The sequence below is a fragment of the Amphiprion ocellaris genome, chromosome 8 (assembly GCF_022539595.1).
Source record: "Amphiprion ocellaris isolate individual 3 ecotype Okinawa chromosome 8, ASM2253959v1, whole genome shotgun sequence".
NCBI classification, from domain to species: Eukaryota; Metazoa; Chordata; class Actinopteri; family Pomacentridae; genus Amphiprion; species Amphiprion ocellaris.
The window spans coordinates 435240-451859 of NC_072773.1; the positions used below are offsets into that span (position 1 = coordinate 435240).

Consider the following 16620-nt stretch of genomic DNA (forward strand, 5'->3'; position numbering starts at 1 on the left):
ACCTACAGACAATTTAGAATCACCAGTTAACCTCAGCATGTTTCTGGACTGTGGGAGGAAGCTGGAGAACCTGGAGAAAACCCACACATGTACAGGAGAACATGGAGACTCCATGCAGGAAGATTCCAGGAAGGCCGGGACATGAACCGGGAATCTTCAAGTTGCAAGGTGACGGTGCTAACCACTGATCCGCTGTGCAGGCCTAAATCGCTATCATAATGTATTATTATTATTATTATTATTATTATTATTATTATTATTATTATTATTATTATTATTATTATTATTATTATTATTATTATTATTATTATTATTATTATTATTATTATTATTAGCATTGTTATTCATCTGTTCCCAGTTTAGCTCGTCTCAGTGTGGCCGGTCACTACGCATGCGCACAAGCCGGTGTCCAGTGTCAGCAGCTGTTGAGTCCATGAACGGACCGAGACACTCAATGACCGCGTGCACCCGCTATAGCCGGTGCTGACCTGGTACACAACCGGACTGACTTTATACTGACACGGCACAGAGCCGGGCCGGACCCTGAAGGTAGAGCCGCTGGAGTTAGCAGCTAACAGCTAACTGACAGCAGCCCGTCAGCTGTTAACGGAGCTAACGGGCTAACGCAGCTAACGGTACTGACGGTGCTAACGGAGCTAACGGTGCCACGCGCTGACCCGAGTCACTGTCTGGATCCTCGGAACCTCCTCCAGCCGGACTGTCTCCGGCGTTCAGCGGTTGGTTCTGGTGAAGCTCCGGCGGATACAGAAGGCTACATAACCGGTAGAGCTCTGCTAACCGGGCCGGGAGAGACGCTTCAACCCGGTTCGGTAGGAGGACCGGGAGCCGACATGTTGATAGGTGAGCCAGCCATGTTCCGGTTCGGTGACCCGGTGCCGTGAAGCCACAGCTGGACTTGCTAAGAAGGCTAGCAGTAGCTAACGGTACCAGGCTGTGACACACACGGAGGTTCAGCTAAACATCTCTGCCAGACTCCATTTAAAAGATCTCATATTTAATCAGTTCCGCCTCCTCAGCAGTCCGGTTCTACGAGCAGGAACCGAACCGCAGTTTCCTTGTGAAAACTAAACTCTGCTGATTAAATCGGCGCATGACTGAACTTCCATCTGACTTCTGATCAACTTAAATCTGAACTTTACTTCTGAATTACTGCATCCTCCCTGCGCCAGAACTGCATGAGGAAAATTCGGTTTAATAGTCAGAACCTCAGAGCCTCGTGTGTGTGTTCTGGCCGAACTGGAGGGCGGAGACCGGTACCTGTCAACAGGTGTCAGTCTGAGATTTAACAGGGTGGAGTGGAGGAGGATGAAAAGGAGGAGTTATGAATGTTTTATTAATGACAGCTGGTTTGGTTCTGTAGTAGAATAAATGACTGATGTTCCTTCGGTCAGCTGTTCCACCATCATTAGTTAGATAGACTATATAATATATATATTGTTATGTATATTAATAATAGAACAGCTAAATAACATGTTTACATCATTAGTTAGATGTTATATATTAACCCTCAGGTCTGGATAGCAGCTTCCTCATAAACTTGCACCTTTTTTAAATGGAATTTGGTGAATGATTGAACCTGGTTAACACAGATGATGTTCCTCAGCAGCAGTCGGTTCTGGACATGGAAACTCTGCTGCCTCCGGAAAGAAACACCGGCGGAGAGGCAAGAAGCACCGGAGGGTCCGAGCAGACGAGAACCGGTAAGAACCCAGCAGATACCAACACACACCGACACAATAACACACAGTAACACACTCAGACCCTCAGGCTATATTTAGTGTGTGCGTGTGTGTGTGCGTGTGTGTGCGCGTGTGTGTGCGCGCGTGTGTGTGCGCGCGTGTGTGTGTGTGTGTGTGTGTCTTTCCCAGTGAGTCACTCTCTCACTCTGTCTGTTTCTGTCACTGTATTCATGTAGAACATGAATTAAACTATGAATCAGGATTTCATTAGAATACTTCTGTCTTTTAAGAAATTGGCGGCATCAAACCACCTTCAGAGCCCAGATAATCTTTTAGTTTCTTATTCAGACCAGTTAATTTCATTTCTTAATTTATTGGGACGGACAGCACATATTATGAACGTACAATCTCATTAGTTTACACCAGGTTGGAGTAAATAAACCGGATTTAGCTCAAGGCTAATTGCCATCTATTGTCCTACACATATAAGAAAAACATACAGAGTTACACAACAACTGGACAGTTGTTGGTAGGTATCCTCTAGAACTTTCTACAAGGGATGTTCTCCTCTTTTGGACTTCAAGAACCTGGAAGTCTTCAGTTCTGAATGTTCTAAGTGCGACTGAACTTAAAGAACCAAGGAAGGAACCAAGAAAGGAGAATGTCTCCTGGAGAAAGTTCTAGAGTAGACCTAATGACAACTGGAGAAAGTTCTAGAGTAGACCTACTGACAACTGGAGAAAGTTCTAGAGTAGACCTACTGACAACTGGAGAAAGTTCTAGATTAGACCTACCGACGACTGGAGAAAGTTCTAGAGTAGACCTACCAACAACTGGAGAAAGTTCTAGAGTAGACCTGACAACTGGAGAAAGTTCTAGAGTAGACCTGACAACTGGAGGAAGTTCTAGAGTAGACCTACCGACAACTGAATAAAGTTCTAGAGTAGATCTACTGACAACTGGACAGTTGTCGGTAGGTCTACTCTACAATTTTCTCCAGGGGACGTTCTCTTCTATGGACTTCAAGGACCTGGAACTCCGGAAATATTTACAGTATGAAGGTAGAACCAGTCTCATATTCACACATTACAACCAATCAGTTTGTTCTTCACTCCTTTACTAAGTGGAACTAAAGCAGAGAACCGTTGGACCTTCTGAAGCCCAGAACCTGCTGCTGGCTTTAAAACAGGAAAAACGATCAGGATGTGAACAGATCATCCTGGTGTTCCATTCGAACCACTTCAGTGTCTTATTTAAATCCACTTGAACCGACCATTTAGCTGGTTCTGTGTGGGTTCTGCTCTGACCAATGTTGACACTCACTTCAGGTGAACTGCAGGCAGTGTTTTGTAATCTTTGTACAATAAGAAATCAGAAAAATTCGACTTTTATTCTTCTCTGGTTTCCATCATTCTAACTGAGTCCCCCTGACAGAAGATATCTCCGTGTTCTCTCTCAGGGTTCCTCGGGGTTCCTCAGGGTTCCTCAGGGTTTCTCTGGTTTCCTCTGGGTTCCTCTGCAGCAACAGACCGACAGAAGAAGCAGTTTGCTGAATCAGATTGTGTTTACTGTAGGTGATCAGCTGATTTCTGATGGACTCAACGAGTCACACAGTTTCTGCTGACAGGAATAGACCCACTGAGACTCAGTCCAAGAATAGAAGCAGAGCCTGAACCATGATCCCACAACACACACACACACACACACACACACACACACACACACACACACACACTCACATTCACATTCACAGCTGCTCTCCATGACATCTCTGAGTCATAGACATTGTTGAGGTTTGCCTGAACACCAAAATAGATTGAAGTGTGTGTGTTGTCAGTGTGTGTGTTGTCAGTGTGTGTGTGTGTGTGATATGATCCATGTTGTGTGTTTCATGCAGCAGTGTGTGTGATCACAGTGACCTCAGTCCACAGAGTTGAGGATCTGTTTGGATCTCAGTTTGGTTTGTTTACATGTTATTCAGTGTGACCCTGACGTCCCACCTGGTGGTTTGAAAAACCTTTATTGTCAGTGGTGTTCCAGTGGTGTTCCAATGGTGTTCTAATGGAGTTCTAGTGGTATTCCAGTGGTATTCCAGTGGTATTACAGTGACATTCCAGTGGAGTTCTAGTGACATTCCAGTGGTGTTCCAGTGGTGCGCCAGTGGTGTTCCAGCGGTGTTCCAATGGTGTTCTAGTGGAGTTCTAGTGACATTCCAGTGGTATTACAGTGGTGTTCCAGTGGTGTTCCAGCGGTGTTCCAATGGTGTTCTAGTGGAGTTCTAGTGACATTCCAGTGGTATTACAGTGGTGTTCCAGTGGAGTTCTAGTGACATTCCAGTGGTGTTCCAGTGGTGCTCCAGTGCTGTTCCAGTTAGGGCTGCAACTAATGAAGAATCGATGAATCGTCTGAGCACGATACGTCATTGCATGCTCACTTCCGCTTTTGATGACGTATCGTGCTCAGACGATTCATCGTTAGTTGCAGCCCTAGTTCCAGTGGAGTTCTACTGGAGTTCTACTGGAGTTCTAGTGGTGTTCTAGTGGTGTTCCAGTGGTGTTCTAGTGGTATTCCAGTGGTGCTCCAGTGGTGTTCTATTGGTGTTCCAATGTGAGCAGGTGGAGTTAACAGAGACGCAGGTTGGATCCCATAAAGAACTGTATGAATGTTCAGGAAGATAAACTGTTCTAGCTCTGATAATGTGTCTCACACCTGATCCAGATCTGGTTCTGTTCTGGATCCATGGAACCCATTGCATTTACACCTGTTTGTAGTAGAACTGTTGAGGAATTTTGCTGATTTGAAGCTTCACGTTCTGTCTTTGTTATTGTTTCAGGCCTGATGACATCTGTGACCTCCAGAGTTTGAACGTTGATGACAGCCTGCCTCCACACAGTTACCCCCAACTGCCCCCAACACCTCCACAGAGTTACCCCCAGCTGCCCCCAACACCTCCACAGAGTTACCCCCAACTGCCCCCAACACCTCCACAGAGTTACCCCCAACTGCCCCAAACACCTCCACAGAGTTACCCCCAGCTGCCCCAAACACCTCCACAGAGTTACCCCCAACTGCCCCAAACACCTCAACAGAATTACCCCCAACTGCCCCAAACACCTCCACAGAGTTACCCCCAACTGCCCCAAACACCTCCACAGAGTTACCCCCAGCTGCCCCCAACACCTCCACAGAGTTACCCCCAACTGCCCCAAACACCTCCACAGAGTTACCCCCAGCTGCCCCAAACACCTCCACAGAGTTACCCCCAACTGCCCCAAACACCTCCACAGAGTTGCCCCCAGCTGCCCCAAACACCTCCACAGAGTTACCCCCAACTGCCCCAAACACCTCCACAGAATGACCCCCAACTGCCCCAAACACCTCCACAGAGTTACCCCCAGTTGCCCCAAACACCTCCACAGAATGACCCCCAACTGCCCCAAACACCTCCACAGAGTTACCCCCAGTTGCCCCAAACACCTCCACAGAGTTACCCCCAGCTGCCCTCAGCATCTCCACAGAGTTACCCCCAGACTGCCCATCTGCCCCAGAGCACTCTCGAAACCAGCCCCTCACCAGGAACCCCACCAACACGTCCAGATGACCCCAGTGAAACCACCCCATCACCCATCGAACCTACCCTGTTGCCCCCTCAGGTTGCCCCCAGAACCCCGTCACACATCGAACCTACCCCGTTGCCCCCTCAGATTGCCCCAAGAACCCCGTCACCATTCCCCCATCACACACCACCCGCTGCAGATACAATAAACCCTCCTGTAGCTCCGCCTCCTCCTGACAACACCCTCCAAACCTCACTGTTCTTCAGCCAATCACCTCCTACCATAACACTAAGCCCCACCCACAGTTGCCGTCACTCACCACCAACTGTTAGCCAAATAATTACCCAGAATTCTTTCAGATCGCCTCATAGGACTCTTGTCAAATCACCTCCAGCCTCACCTCACAGCGTTACCCACAATGCCTCGGACTCGACATCAGTATTGTCCAAAGCTCCTCCCACCCCTCCGTTAAGCCCTGCCTACCCAGACCCCTTCCTGCTGACCTCAGTGACCTTTACTTCTTCCCACCTCTACTCCCCCCTCTGCACCTCTCCTGCCTCTTTCCTGCGATCCCTCGACCCTCTGGGCCCTCCCATTGGTCTGCCTCCTGTGATGTCATCAGCCACCCAACAATTGACCACGCCCCATACACCACTGAGCCCGCCCCCCGCTGAGTTCACCCCGCCTCCTGCTCAGCTGCTGGGCTCCGATGACGAGGAGCAGGAGGACCCGTCAGACTACTGCAAAGGTCGGTCCATCAGAGGAATGTTTGATGAGCTTATTGATCATCAGTACTTCTAGCCAATGATCAGTCCTGAGGGATGAATAGCTCTCAGCTCCTGGAGTAAACTGGACTGTTTTGATCTATAACAGTCACCAATCAAGATGATCAAGTTTATATGGGCCCGATCCAATCCGAGTTAATTTCTTAGTATCAGACGCATAGAGTCAGTGTGTTTTAAAACATATTTTAGATAATACACACTTTAAGTATCATAGATCAGCTGCAGTTCCTGGTTGTTGCAGACCAGAGGAGGCGTCACTCAGACTACAGTTCATGTTAAAGCAGAGAGCTTTGTGGGAGTTTAGCTAGCAACGGGCACATGACAAAGACTTCTGATGAGATTAATGACCTCCAACCTGAGCTGATGTGAGAATGCTCTTCCTACACCACCTTTTAGTCATAGGAGCTTCAGGAGAAACCAGACAGACTTCTCTGGAAGACGTTTCTTGAAACGTCTTCCAGAGAAGTCCATCTGGTTTCTACTGAAGCTCCCACGATCACCAGGACCTGGATGAGTTTAGCAGCAATGGGCACCATGACAAAGACTTTCATGGATTTAAAGTTAATGGGTTCCAGCCAAGCATTCTATATTTAACGGCAGAGTTTACAGGGACAATGTTCCTTCAACCAATAGGCTCATGTGATTAAGGAGCCTTTTCATATCCTTCGTCTGCTGTCTGATAAGTTCATATATTTGTGATCAGTTAATGAATTGATTAATGGTTAATCATTACCGTCCCTAATCGATTACGTTTGTTGTCTGTTGCAGGCGGTTACTACCCGGTGAAGATTGGCGACCTGTTCAACGGGAGGTACCACGTGGTCAGGAAGCTGGGCTGGGGACACTTCTCCACCGTGTGGCTCTGCTGGGACCTGCAGTACGACACGCATGACATTTACCACATGTAAATATAGGAAAAGACACGGCAGCATGACTCTGGTGTCACGTGATGTGAATGTGTTTGTGTTCAGGAAGAAGCGTTTCGTGGCGCTGAAGGTGGTGAAGAGCGCTCCTCATTACACCGAGACGGCGCTGGACGAGATTAAACTGCTGCGATGTGTGAGTGTTTTATTCTCCTCACCTGTACGACCACAACTCAGGTGAGCTCAGGTGAGCTCAGGTGACCTGTCTGTCTGTCTGTCCAGGTGAGAGACAGCGACCCCTCTGACCCCTACAGGGAAACCATCGTCCAACTTATTGACGACTTCAAAATCTCAGGAGTCAATGGAGTGCGTATCCTTCACCTGTCTGTCTACCTGCCTGTCTACCTGCCTGTCTACCTGTCTGTCCACCTGCCTGTGTACATGTCTGTCTACCTGTCTGTCCACCTGTGTCAGTAGTTTCCTCAGCATCTTCCAGATGTTTGCATGGTTCTGGAGGTTTTGGGTCATCAGCTGTTAAAGTGGATCATCAAGTCAAACTATATGGGGCTTCCTCTGGTGTGTGTGAAGACCATCATCAGACAGGTAATGCACTGTAAAAACTATAAATGCACTGTACACACTGTAAACACTGTAAGTGCATTGTAAACACTGTAAAGGCACTGTAAGTGCACTGTACACACTGTAAACACTGTAAGCGCACTGTACACACTGTAAACACTGTAAGCACACTGTACACACTAAATGCACTGTAAGCGCACTGTACACACTGCAAACACTGTAGACACTGTAAACACTGTAAATGCACTGTAAACACTGTAAACACTATAAACACTCTGTAAGCACTGTAAATGCACTATAAACACTAAACACTGTAAACATAGTGTAAACGCACTGACTCGCTGACCTGCAGGGACTCGATGATTCTGACTTGGTGACTCGGACTCGGCCGTGTTCTTGCAGGTGCTGCAGGGACTAGACTACCTCCACACCAAATGTAAGATCATCCACACCGACATCAAACCAGAGAACATCCTGTTGGACGCTGATGAGGTTTACATCAGAAGATTGGCAGCTGAAGCCACCAACTGGCAGAGAGCCGGAGCCCCGCCCCCTTCTGGGTCATCAGGTGAGGAGCCGCCGTGTGACTGGTCAGAAAATGCTGTTTGTCTGTTTACCAGTTTCACATTTTTGAAGTTTCAAATGAATGTAGTGATGAAGATTGTTCAGAAGTCTTTTCCTGTCAGAAATACCTATAACATGACTGAAAGTAATTTGATTCAAATAGTAAAAGATTCTTAACTTTATCATCTTACAGTAATCAGATTACTTCTAAGTAGAACAGTAGAGTATTGCTCTGATGTCAAATTTAAAAAACTACCTGTTTAGCTTTATTGTGATAACAGGACCAATCATTCACTGTGGTAGTCCTGGTCAGGTTCTCACCAAACATCTAGACTCCATCTAAGCTGTTCTAAAACCCCTGATTAGTGGTGCTATGACTCCTTCTATACCTCCTGATTAGTGGTACTGTGACTCCTTCTATACCTCCTGATTAGTGGTACTATGACTCCTTCTATACCTCCTGATTAGTGGAACTATGCCTCCTTCTAGACCTCCTGATTAGTGGTACTATGACTCCTTCTATACCTCCTGATTAGTGGTGCTATGACTCCTTCTAGACCTCCTGATTAGTGGTACTATGACTCCTTCTATACCTCCTGATTAGTGGAACTATGACTCCTTCTAGACCTCCTGATTAGTGGTACTATGACTCCTTCTATACCTCCTGATTAGTGGTACTATGACTCCTTCTAGACCTCCTGATTAGTGGTACTATGACTCCTTCTAGACCTCCTGATTACTGCTGACTCTGTGCTTCACTGGTTTTTAGTTGCTCACTGATCTTCCTGGATCTTTTCCATCTTTGTCGAGTCTCTCAGTCAGATGTTTCTCTTCCTCTGTTCAGTTCTTTTCCATCTGGAGCCATGATGCAGACATAGATAGACCCAGTCCATAGGTCCAGGACTGAGAACGTTCTGCTGTTCTCAGCTCATTTAGAACCACGTTCATCAGTTGGACTGACTGGAATCACAGCTGGACTCCCTTTGGAGCCTGAACTTTAAATATGGACTTTATAAAAGATTAGTTTCTAATTATTGATCAGAGGAAATACTCTGTTAGAAGTAATCTGATTACTGTGAGGGATACATTTTAGATTCATGTCCACAAACTAACATCAGTAGATCTGAGACAGAACCAGAAGCTTCAGGTGAAACCAGTTATTGTATGTTACTGTAACTGGGAGCTGTGGTTTCCACTCTGAGGACAGACAGCTGCATGTCTGTCTGTCTGTCTGTCTGTCTGTCTGTCTGCTCCCTCAGCTGTCTCTCTCTCTCTTTATAAACTGGTCTAACTGCTCTCTTTCTCCTGTCTGTCTGTCTGTCGTCTGTCTTTCCTCACTGTGTTTTCCTGTTTCCCACCTGTCTCTCTGTCTCTCCTGTCTCTCTCTCTCTCCTGTCTCTCTCTCTAGTTAGCACGGCTCCCAGGGATCTCCAGGTAAGTGTCCAGGTATGCTGCCTGCTGTGTCCTGATTGGTTGCTGCCCTCCAGGTGTGGTTCTGCAGTTGTCATAGTGAGGGCCGTGAAACGCTGCGAGCTGATTGGATACTTGAGCTGTACTTCCCAGAGGGGTTGACCAATCGGCTTTCTGATTGTTAGATATTGATTATTAGTGATGAAGGAGCTCAGTAACTGGTGTTTGGAACTCGTATATATTAGCAGTAAAAATTAAAATCTAAGTAACACAACCTGCAACATAAAACCTTCTGTTCTCTGTTTTAACATTAGTGAGTGTAACCAATCAGATGGTGCTGTGGGCGGAGCCGAAGCAGCACATTATTGATTACTAATAAACAGATATCACAACCAATAATTAGTGTGTGTGGTGTCAGTAACACAGAGTGTGTTTGTGAGCACATGAACAACTTTTATTATTATTATTATTATTATTATCATCTTTGAGTCTCAAATGAGTGTTGTCTCTGCTTCTGTGTGTGTGCGTGTGCGTGTGCACGTGTGTGTGTGCGCGCGTGTGTGTGTAGGTTGGAAAATTGTCAAAAAACAAGAAGAAGAAGTTGAAGAGAAAAGCGAAACGTCAACAGAAACTGTTGGAGGAGAGACTGATGGATATACAGGTGCAGTAATGCTACAATATTACTACAGTATTACTATGGGAATACTACAATATTACTATAGGAATACTACAGTAGTACTACAATATTACTACATTAATACAACAGTATTAATACAGTATTACTATGGGAATACTACAATATTACTATAGGAAGACCACAGTAGTACTACAATATTACTACATTAATACAACAGTATTACTACAGTATTACTATGGGAATACTACAATATTACTATAGGAATACTACAGTAGTACTACAATATTACTACATTAATACAACAGTATTACTACAGTATTACTATGGGAATACTACAATATTACTACAGGAATACTACAGTGCTACTGTAGTAATACTGCAGTATTACTACAGTAATACTACAAGAATACTATAGGAATACTACAATATTACTGCAGTAATACTACATGAATACTAGAGTATTGCTACAATATTACTATGGGAATAGTACAATATTACTACAGGAATACTACAGTATTACTACATTAATGCTACAGGAATACTACAGTATTACTGCAGGAATACTACAGTAATCCTATAGGAATGCTATAATATTACTACAGGAATACTACCGTATTACTACATTAATACTACAGTAATACTATATGAATACTACAATATTACTACATTAATACTACAAGAATCTTACAGGAATACTACAAGAATCCTTCAATAATACTACAATATTGCTACAGGAATACTACAGTATCACTCCTGGAGTTCTACAGGAATACTGCAGAAATCCCACAGCAATACTACAATATTACTACAGGAATACTACAATATTACTACAGGAATATTACTGAAATACTGCAGGAATACAAATGTAATACTGCAGTCCAGATACTGATAACAGTAATATGCAGGAATGCTGAAAAGTACTATTGTCAGTACTGCAGTAATGAAACAGTGTTTGTGTTTCCCTTCAGAGGATGGAGGAGGAGGACGAACTGCAGCAACCTGAAGATACAGACAATACCTGTAAGTACACACAGAGTACACACTGAGTACACACCGAGTACGTATTGTGTTAATGTGACTGTTGTTTATTAAATCATCTGAAAGTTGACGTTAAATTAATTCTCAACAAATACTGCAGTACAGAACAGAGTACTGTGTATTACCACTGAAATATCTAATGTCAGCGGTATCCCTTCACAGTAATCAGATTACTTCTACCAGCAGAGTACTTCACTTTAGACTGTGATGGTGTGAACCAGGACGACCACAGTGGAGATGATAAATACTAGTCATACTACTACATGAATACTTTGTAACTCTGCAGTATAAATACTATGTAACTGCAGTATTTATACTGTAGAATTGCAGTATAAATACTATGCAGGTGCAGTATAATTACGGAGGTGTTTCTATGTTCTCATCTCTCTAGTTGTCAATGGCAACACTTCCTGCTCCACAGCCAATAGCAAAGCCAGCCCTGAGTCCAGCAGCTCCTGGTTGGAGGACAAGTGTAATGGCCACGCCCCCGGACGGTTCTCCAGCCCCGCCTCCGGCCTATCAGGGTTCTCCAGCTCTGTGATGTCAGCGACGTCTGAGTCTGCACTTTCTGCTCAGTCTGGATGCTCGAGTGGACGAGACGGTCAGAACACACACACAGTAACACACAGTAGCACACACACAGTAACACACACCACATATACACACACACAAACAGACACACACACCATGTGACCACCAGGTGTGTCAGCGACCAATCAGAGCTGTCGTTGTATCTGCAGTGTTCAGCGCCTCAGACTTCGTCCTCAGTCCTCTGGATCCTCAGAACGCCGAACGGCTGCGAGTGAAGATCGCTGATCTGGGAAACGCCTGCTGGGTGGTGAGTGCTCTGTTCACCTTCACATCCAACCAATCAGACGCCTCCTCTGTGCTCTGTTTACCAATCAGACGCCTCCTGACTCTGTCTCTGCAGCACAAACACTTCACAGAGGACATCCAGACCCGACAGTACCGGGCGCTGGAAGTTCTGATCGGAGCAGAATACGGACCGCCGGCCGACATCTGGAGCACCGCCTGCATGGTAGAACACCTGTAGATGATGTCATCAATGTGTACCTGGGGACATTCTGTCCAGAGCTGCTGGTTCAGTCACAGCTTCACTTCTTCTCTCAGATGTTTTTCAGTTTTCCATCCAAACAGCTCAGATTCAGGTCACCTGTCCAGCTACCTTAGAACCTCCACCAGGTGGGACTGAAACAGTCAGGTACAGATGAGGTCACAGATCAGCTGAGGATGTTCGTCTGTTAGAATCCTCCTTCCTCTGCAGGTTCTCAGCTGGTAGCAGGGATGAGAATTTTCCGCGGATCCGCGGAATTCTGAGTTTTTTGCCGCCGAAAGTATAGTTTTTGTGAATCGTGTAAATCCGTTGAGAAAATTGTAGGGGGGTAGGGGTAGGCAAGTGGCCGGCCGGCCGACGCGTCGCGAGCCGAGGCTTGTGATGGCCGCCCGCCATGATGACCATCCCGCCGCCGACATCTTTCGGCAACGCGCATTGCAAAATCAGATACAGCTGTGAGAACGGAAATCGGCATTGCTATCTGTAAACATCACTCGCTATTTATGTTAATGACAACATCCGCCTATTTTCGGCAGCAATTTGGCGCCAGTTTCATCTGATTGTTTCCTTCCACATGTTAAATTTCGCGGATATGCAAGCACACGTTATTGTTGAGTTTTGATCATTTCTGGTGCGTGGATACGTATAGATCTATGGTTGTTTTGGTTACCTAAAAAACCTCTTTTGCCAGCATGGCGAAAGTTTAGTATCGTAAGGAGGAGGATCGTGCCAGGGAAATAGACAAGTCTAACGGCATCAAGAACTGTTTTCAATGAAACACAGATGGACTTTTATTTTATTACATTTTTGACCACTGTGGATAAAGCAGCTCACAACATATTTGTGGTAAGGTACTTGATTCTTTGTGTATATTTCAGTTCTTTTAATTCTTAAATAAACTGTGCCATTCCTTTGAACAACAAAATATTGGGGTATTAATATGTTGTATTAGAATTAAAATGAACACGGTATAAATATGTTGCATTTAAATGAACAGATTCCTTGAAAGGCATGAAACTCAAAAATTGAATGTACCATAAATGATAATGATCAAGTATCCCCTTGGTAGCCCACCAAATTGGGATATTGTTTTTTTAAAAAATAGGTGAAATTCATTGAAGAAATTAATGGATTTTGGGTGTTGATTGCCTTATATATTCACTGTTAAAAGTCACGAGAGAATGCCATTTCTAAGTGAATTTTCTAAAAATTTTCCGTGCCCGGGGGGGGGGGGGGGGGGGCATTTTCAGAGTTTTTTTCCATTTGTCATTCTCATCCCTGTGGTAGAGAAACGCCACTTGTAGTCATCTGTAGTCACCTGTTCTCACCTGTAGTCTCCTAAGCTAAGCTAAGCTAAGCTAAGCTAAGCTAAGCTAAGCTAAGCTAAGCTAAGCTAAGCTAAGCTAAGCTAAGCTGAGAGTGAAACAGCAGCTCTGGAACACAGAAGTTACTCCATAACTTACAGTGATAAACTACAGATCTACTCAGTGATACTACAGTATGTCGTTTACAGTTCAGGTGGGAGGTGTCCTTAGGTGTCCTCAGGTGTGTTCAGGTGTAACTGATGATGTCACTGTTTCAGGCCTTTGAGCTGGCGACAGGAGATTATCTGTTTGAACCTCATTCAGGAGAAGACTACACCAGAGACGAAGGTACTACTGCAGTAATACTACGCTGAGTATCGGAGTACTGTGCAGGACTTCAGTGTGTACTTTCTCTGTGTTCAGATCACATCGCTCACATCATCGAGCTGCTCGGACCCATTCCTCTGCCTTTCGCTCTGTCTGGAAGGTACTCCAGAGAGTACTTCAACAGGAGAGGTGAGACAGGTGTACCTATCTGTCTGTCTCTCTCTGTCTGTCTGTCTGCCTGCCTGCCTGCCTGTCTGTCTGCCTGTCTGTCTGTCTGCCTGCCTGCCTGCCTGCCTGTCTGTCTGTCTGTCTGCCTGCCTGTTGATTGGCTGTTTGAATGAAATGCATCCTGGGAGTTGTATTCCTTCTTCCAGTTCTGTACCTTCAGACTTCCTAACAGAGTGTGATGATGATGGGTTAGTGTACTTTCTGTCTCACCTGTCTCTGTCTCACCTGTCCAGGTGAGCTGCGTCACATCTCCAGCCTGAAGCCGTGGGGTTTGTTCGAGGTTCTGTTGGAGAAGTACGAGTGGCCTCTGGACCAGGCGGCTCAGTTCAGTGACTTCCTGCTGACCATGTTGGACCTGCAGCCTGAACGCAGGGCGACAGCAGCGCAGTGTCTGCAGCATGCATGGCTGCACTCTTAGACACTTCCTGTCTGACCCATGGAGGAGGGAAACTATCACCTCCACTGATACGTTCAACACCAGACTGGATGGGTGGTCCATCAGCTGATCACCTGAACCCTGAATCCAAACTGATCTGATGTCAGCTTTGTAGCTCCACAGGTAGCATGTTAGCAACAGGTTGCCTAGGACTAACGGGTAGGTAGAAGCACACCTGGACACACACACACCTGGACAGAGACACCTGGACACACACACCTGGACAGAGACACCTGGACACACACCCAGACAGAGACATTTGGACACACACACCTGGACGGAGACACCTGGACACACACCTGGACAGAGACACCCGGACACACACACCTGGACAGAGACACCTGGACACACACACCCGGACGGAGACACCTGGACAGACACCTGGACGGAGACACCTGGACACACACCTGGACAGAGACACCTGGACACACACCTGGACACACACACCTGGACAGAGACACCTGGACAGACACCTGGACAGAGACACCTGGACACACACACCCGGACGGAGACACCTGGACAGACACCTGGACACAGACACCTGGACGGAGACACCTGGACACACACACCTGGACAGAGACACCTGGACACACACACACCTGGACAGAGACACCTGGACACAGACACCTGGACGGAGACACCTGGACGGAGACACCTGGACGGAGACACCTGGACACACACCTGGACAGAGACACCTGGACACACACACTTGGACAGACACACCTGGACACACACACCTGGACGGAGACACTTGGACACACACCTGGACACACCTGGACGGAGACACCTGGACACACACACCTGGACACAGACACCTGGACGGAGACACCTGGACACACACACCTGGACACAGACACCTGGACGGAGACACCTGGACACACACACTTGGACAGACACACCTGGACGGAGACACCTGGACACACACTTGGACAGACACACCTGGACACAGACACCTGGACACACACACTTGGCAGCTCCATGTTCTGTTTTTCGATCTGCTGTTTTCACATCTGATGTTCAGATTATTGAGTCTAAAGTCAGAGTTTATACCTGCTGCATCTCCATGGTAACCAATGCTGCACAGGTAGATCTCCATGGTAACCGATGCTGCACAGATAGATCTCCATTGTAACTGAACATAAACAAAGCCCTGATAGGTTAACCCTGCTAGACAGTGCGGGTTCCTCGGGTGTTCCTCAGGTCCAGTAAGATCCCTGATGTTTCTGATCAGACTCATTGATCTGATGTGTGATTGGCCCAGGAGCCTGTAGCATTTTTATATGTTGTATGTTCAACCTGAACACACTCTGAACCAGTTACATGTCAAACCTTCTGTAATACCTTCAGTTAAAAGCTTCTGTTGAAAATGATTTAGAGTTTAAAAAAACATGTTTGGATTCTGTCTCAATGTCGTTCGCAACACGCTACATGCTACAGCTGGAGTTTAGTTTCCCTCCTGCAGAATCACATTTTTTGTTCTTATTTTTCAATGGTCTTCTGTTAGTTTTTATTTTCTGCCTGTCTGTCGCCTCCTGCTGCTCCTGAGAGACGATTAATGATTGATTATTGATCGGAGACTCCTGAACCTCCGCGATGAACATGAGTTTTATTAGAAAAAGCACACTATAGCTTCCTGTCACTGCATTACTGACGACAGTATTATTGATGGAGTTATTATTGATGATGGCATTATTGGAGGTATTACTGATGAAGAGCTTACTGACTTTATTGACGACAGTATTTATATGTGTAGCTGAACTTGAGTCGTCCTCGGCTTCCTGCTCTCACCTCTTTCTATGTTCATATAATAAACAGTGCCTTGAAACAGCCCTGACCCCGCCCCCTCCTCCCTGTCAGTGACATCACAGTGATGTAAAAGGTTTTTCTACATGCGTCTGTGTGGACTGTTGTTCTGTGAAAATAAAGACAACTGATCGCTGGTTTCTGAGCTGATGTCAGACTTGATTATTAATGTGATTTATTAGTTATTGATCCTTCATCTGAGCCGTCTTCTGTTCACTGGTTCACTGATTAGCTGATCAGAGAACTATCTGATCATTTGTCTCAGTTTTCTTCTGTTGGTGAGAAGTTTGACCTGACTATCAGACGAGTGGTGG

At 45.9% G+C, this 16620-nt stretch overlaps 2 protein-coding genes across 6 annotated transcripts; one reads left to right on the plus strand and one right to left on the minus strand.

Moving 5' to 3' along the window:
* The first annotated feature begins 390 nt into the window (after positions 1-390).
* Positions 391-16451, plus strand: srpk3 (SRSF protein kinase 3). 5 transcript variants are annotated; one of them, XM_055012772.1, is made up of 17 exons: positions 391-861; positions 1625-1721; positions 4534-6005; positions 6811-6919; positions 7014-7101; positions 7188-7275; positions 7402-7508; positions 7887-8052; positions 9457-9494; positions 10027-10119; positions 11064-11115; positions 11555-11734; positions 11874-11971; positions 12065-12172; positions 13791-13860; positions 13936-14028; positions 14301-16451. In XM_055012772.1, exons 1-17 carry the CDS (start codon positions 852-854, stop codon positions 14483-14485), a joined length of 3054 nt encoding a protein of 1017 aa, XP_054868747.1. In that variant the 5' UTR covers positions 391-851; the 3' UTR covers positions 14486-16451. The 5 variants fall into 5 exon arrangements, with proteins under 5 accessions (XP_054868747.1, XP_054868744.1, XP_054868748.1 ...); XM_055012769.1 differs by having other exon boundaries at positions 392-861; positions 11525-11734; XM_055012773.1 differs by having other exon boundaries at positions 392-861; positions 9457-9482.
* On the minus strand, positions 14607-15743 carry LOC129349486 (keratin-associated protein 10-11-like). Its single transcript, XM_055012778.1, has 2 exons — positions 15227-15743; positions 14607-15184 (listed from the first exon to the last, which is right to left on the minus strand). Exons 1-2 carry the CDS (start codon positions 15738-15740, stop codon positions 14607-14609), a joined length of 1092 nt encoding a protein of 363 aa, XP_054868753.1. The 5' UTR covers positions 15741-15743.
* Positions 16452-16620: the final 169 nt, after the last annotated feature.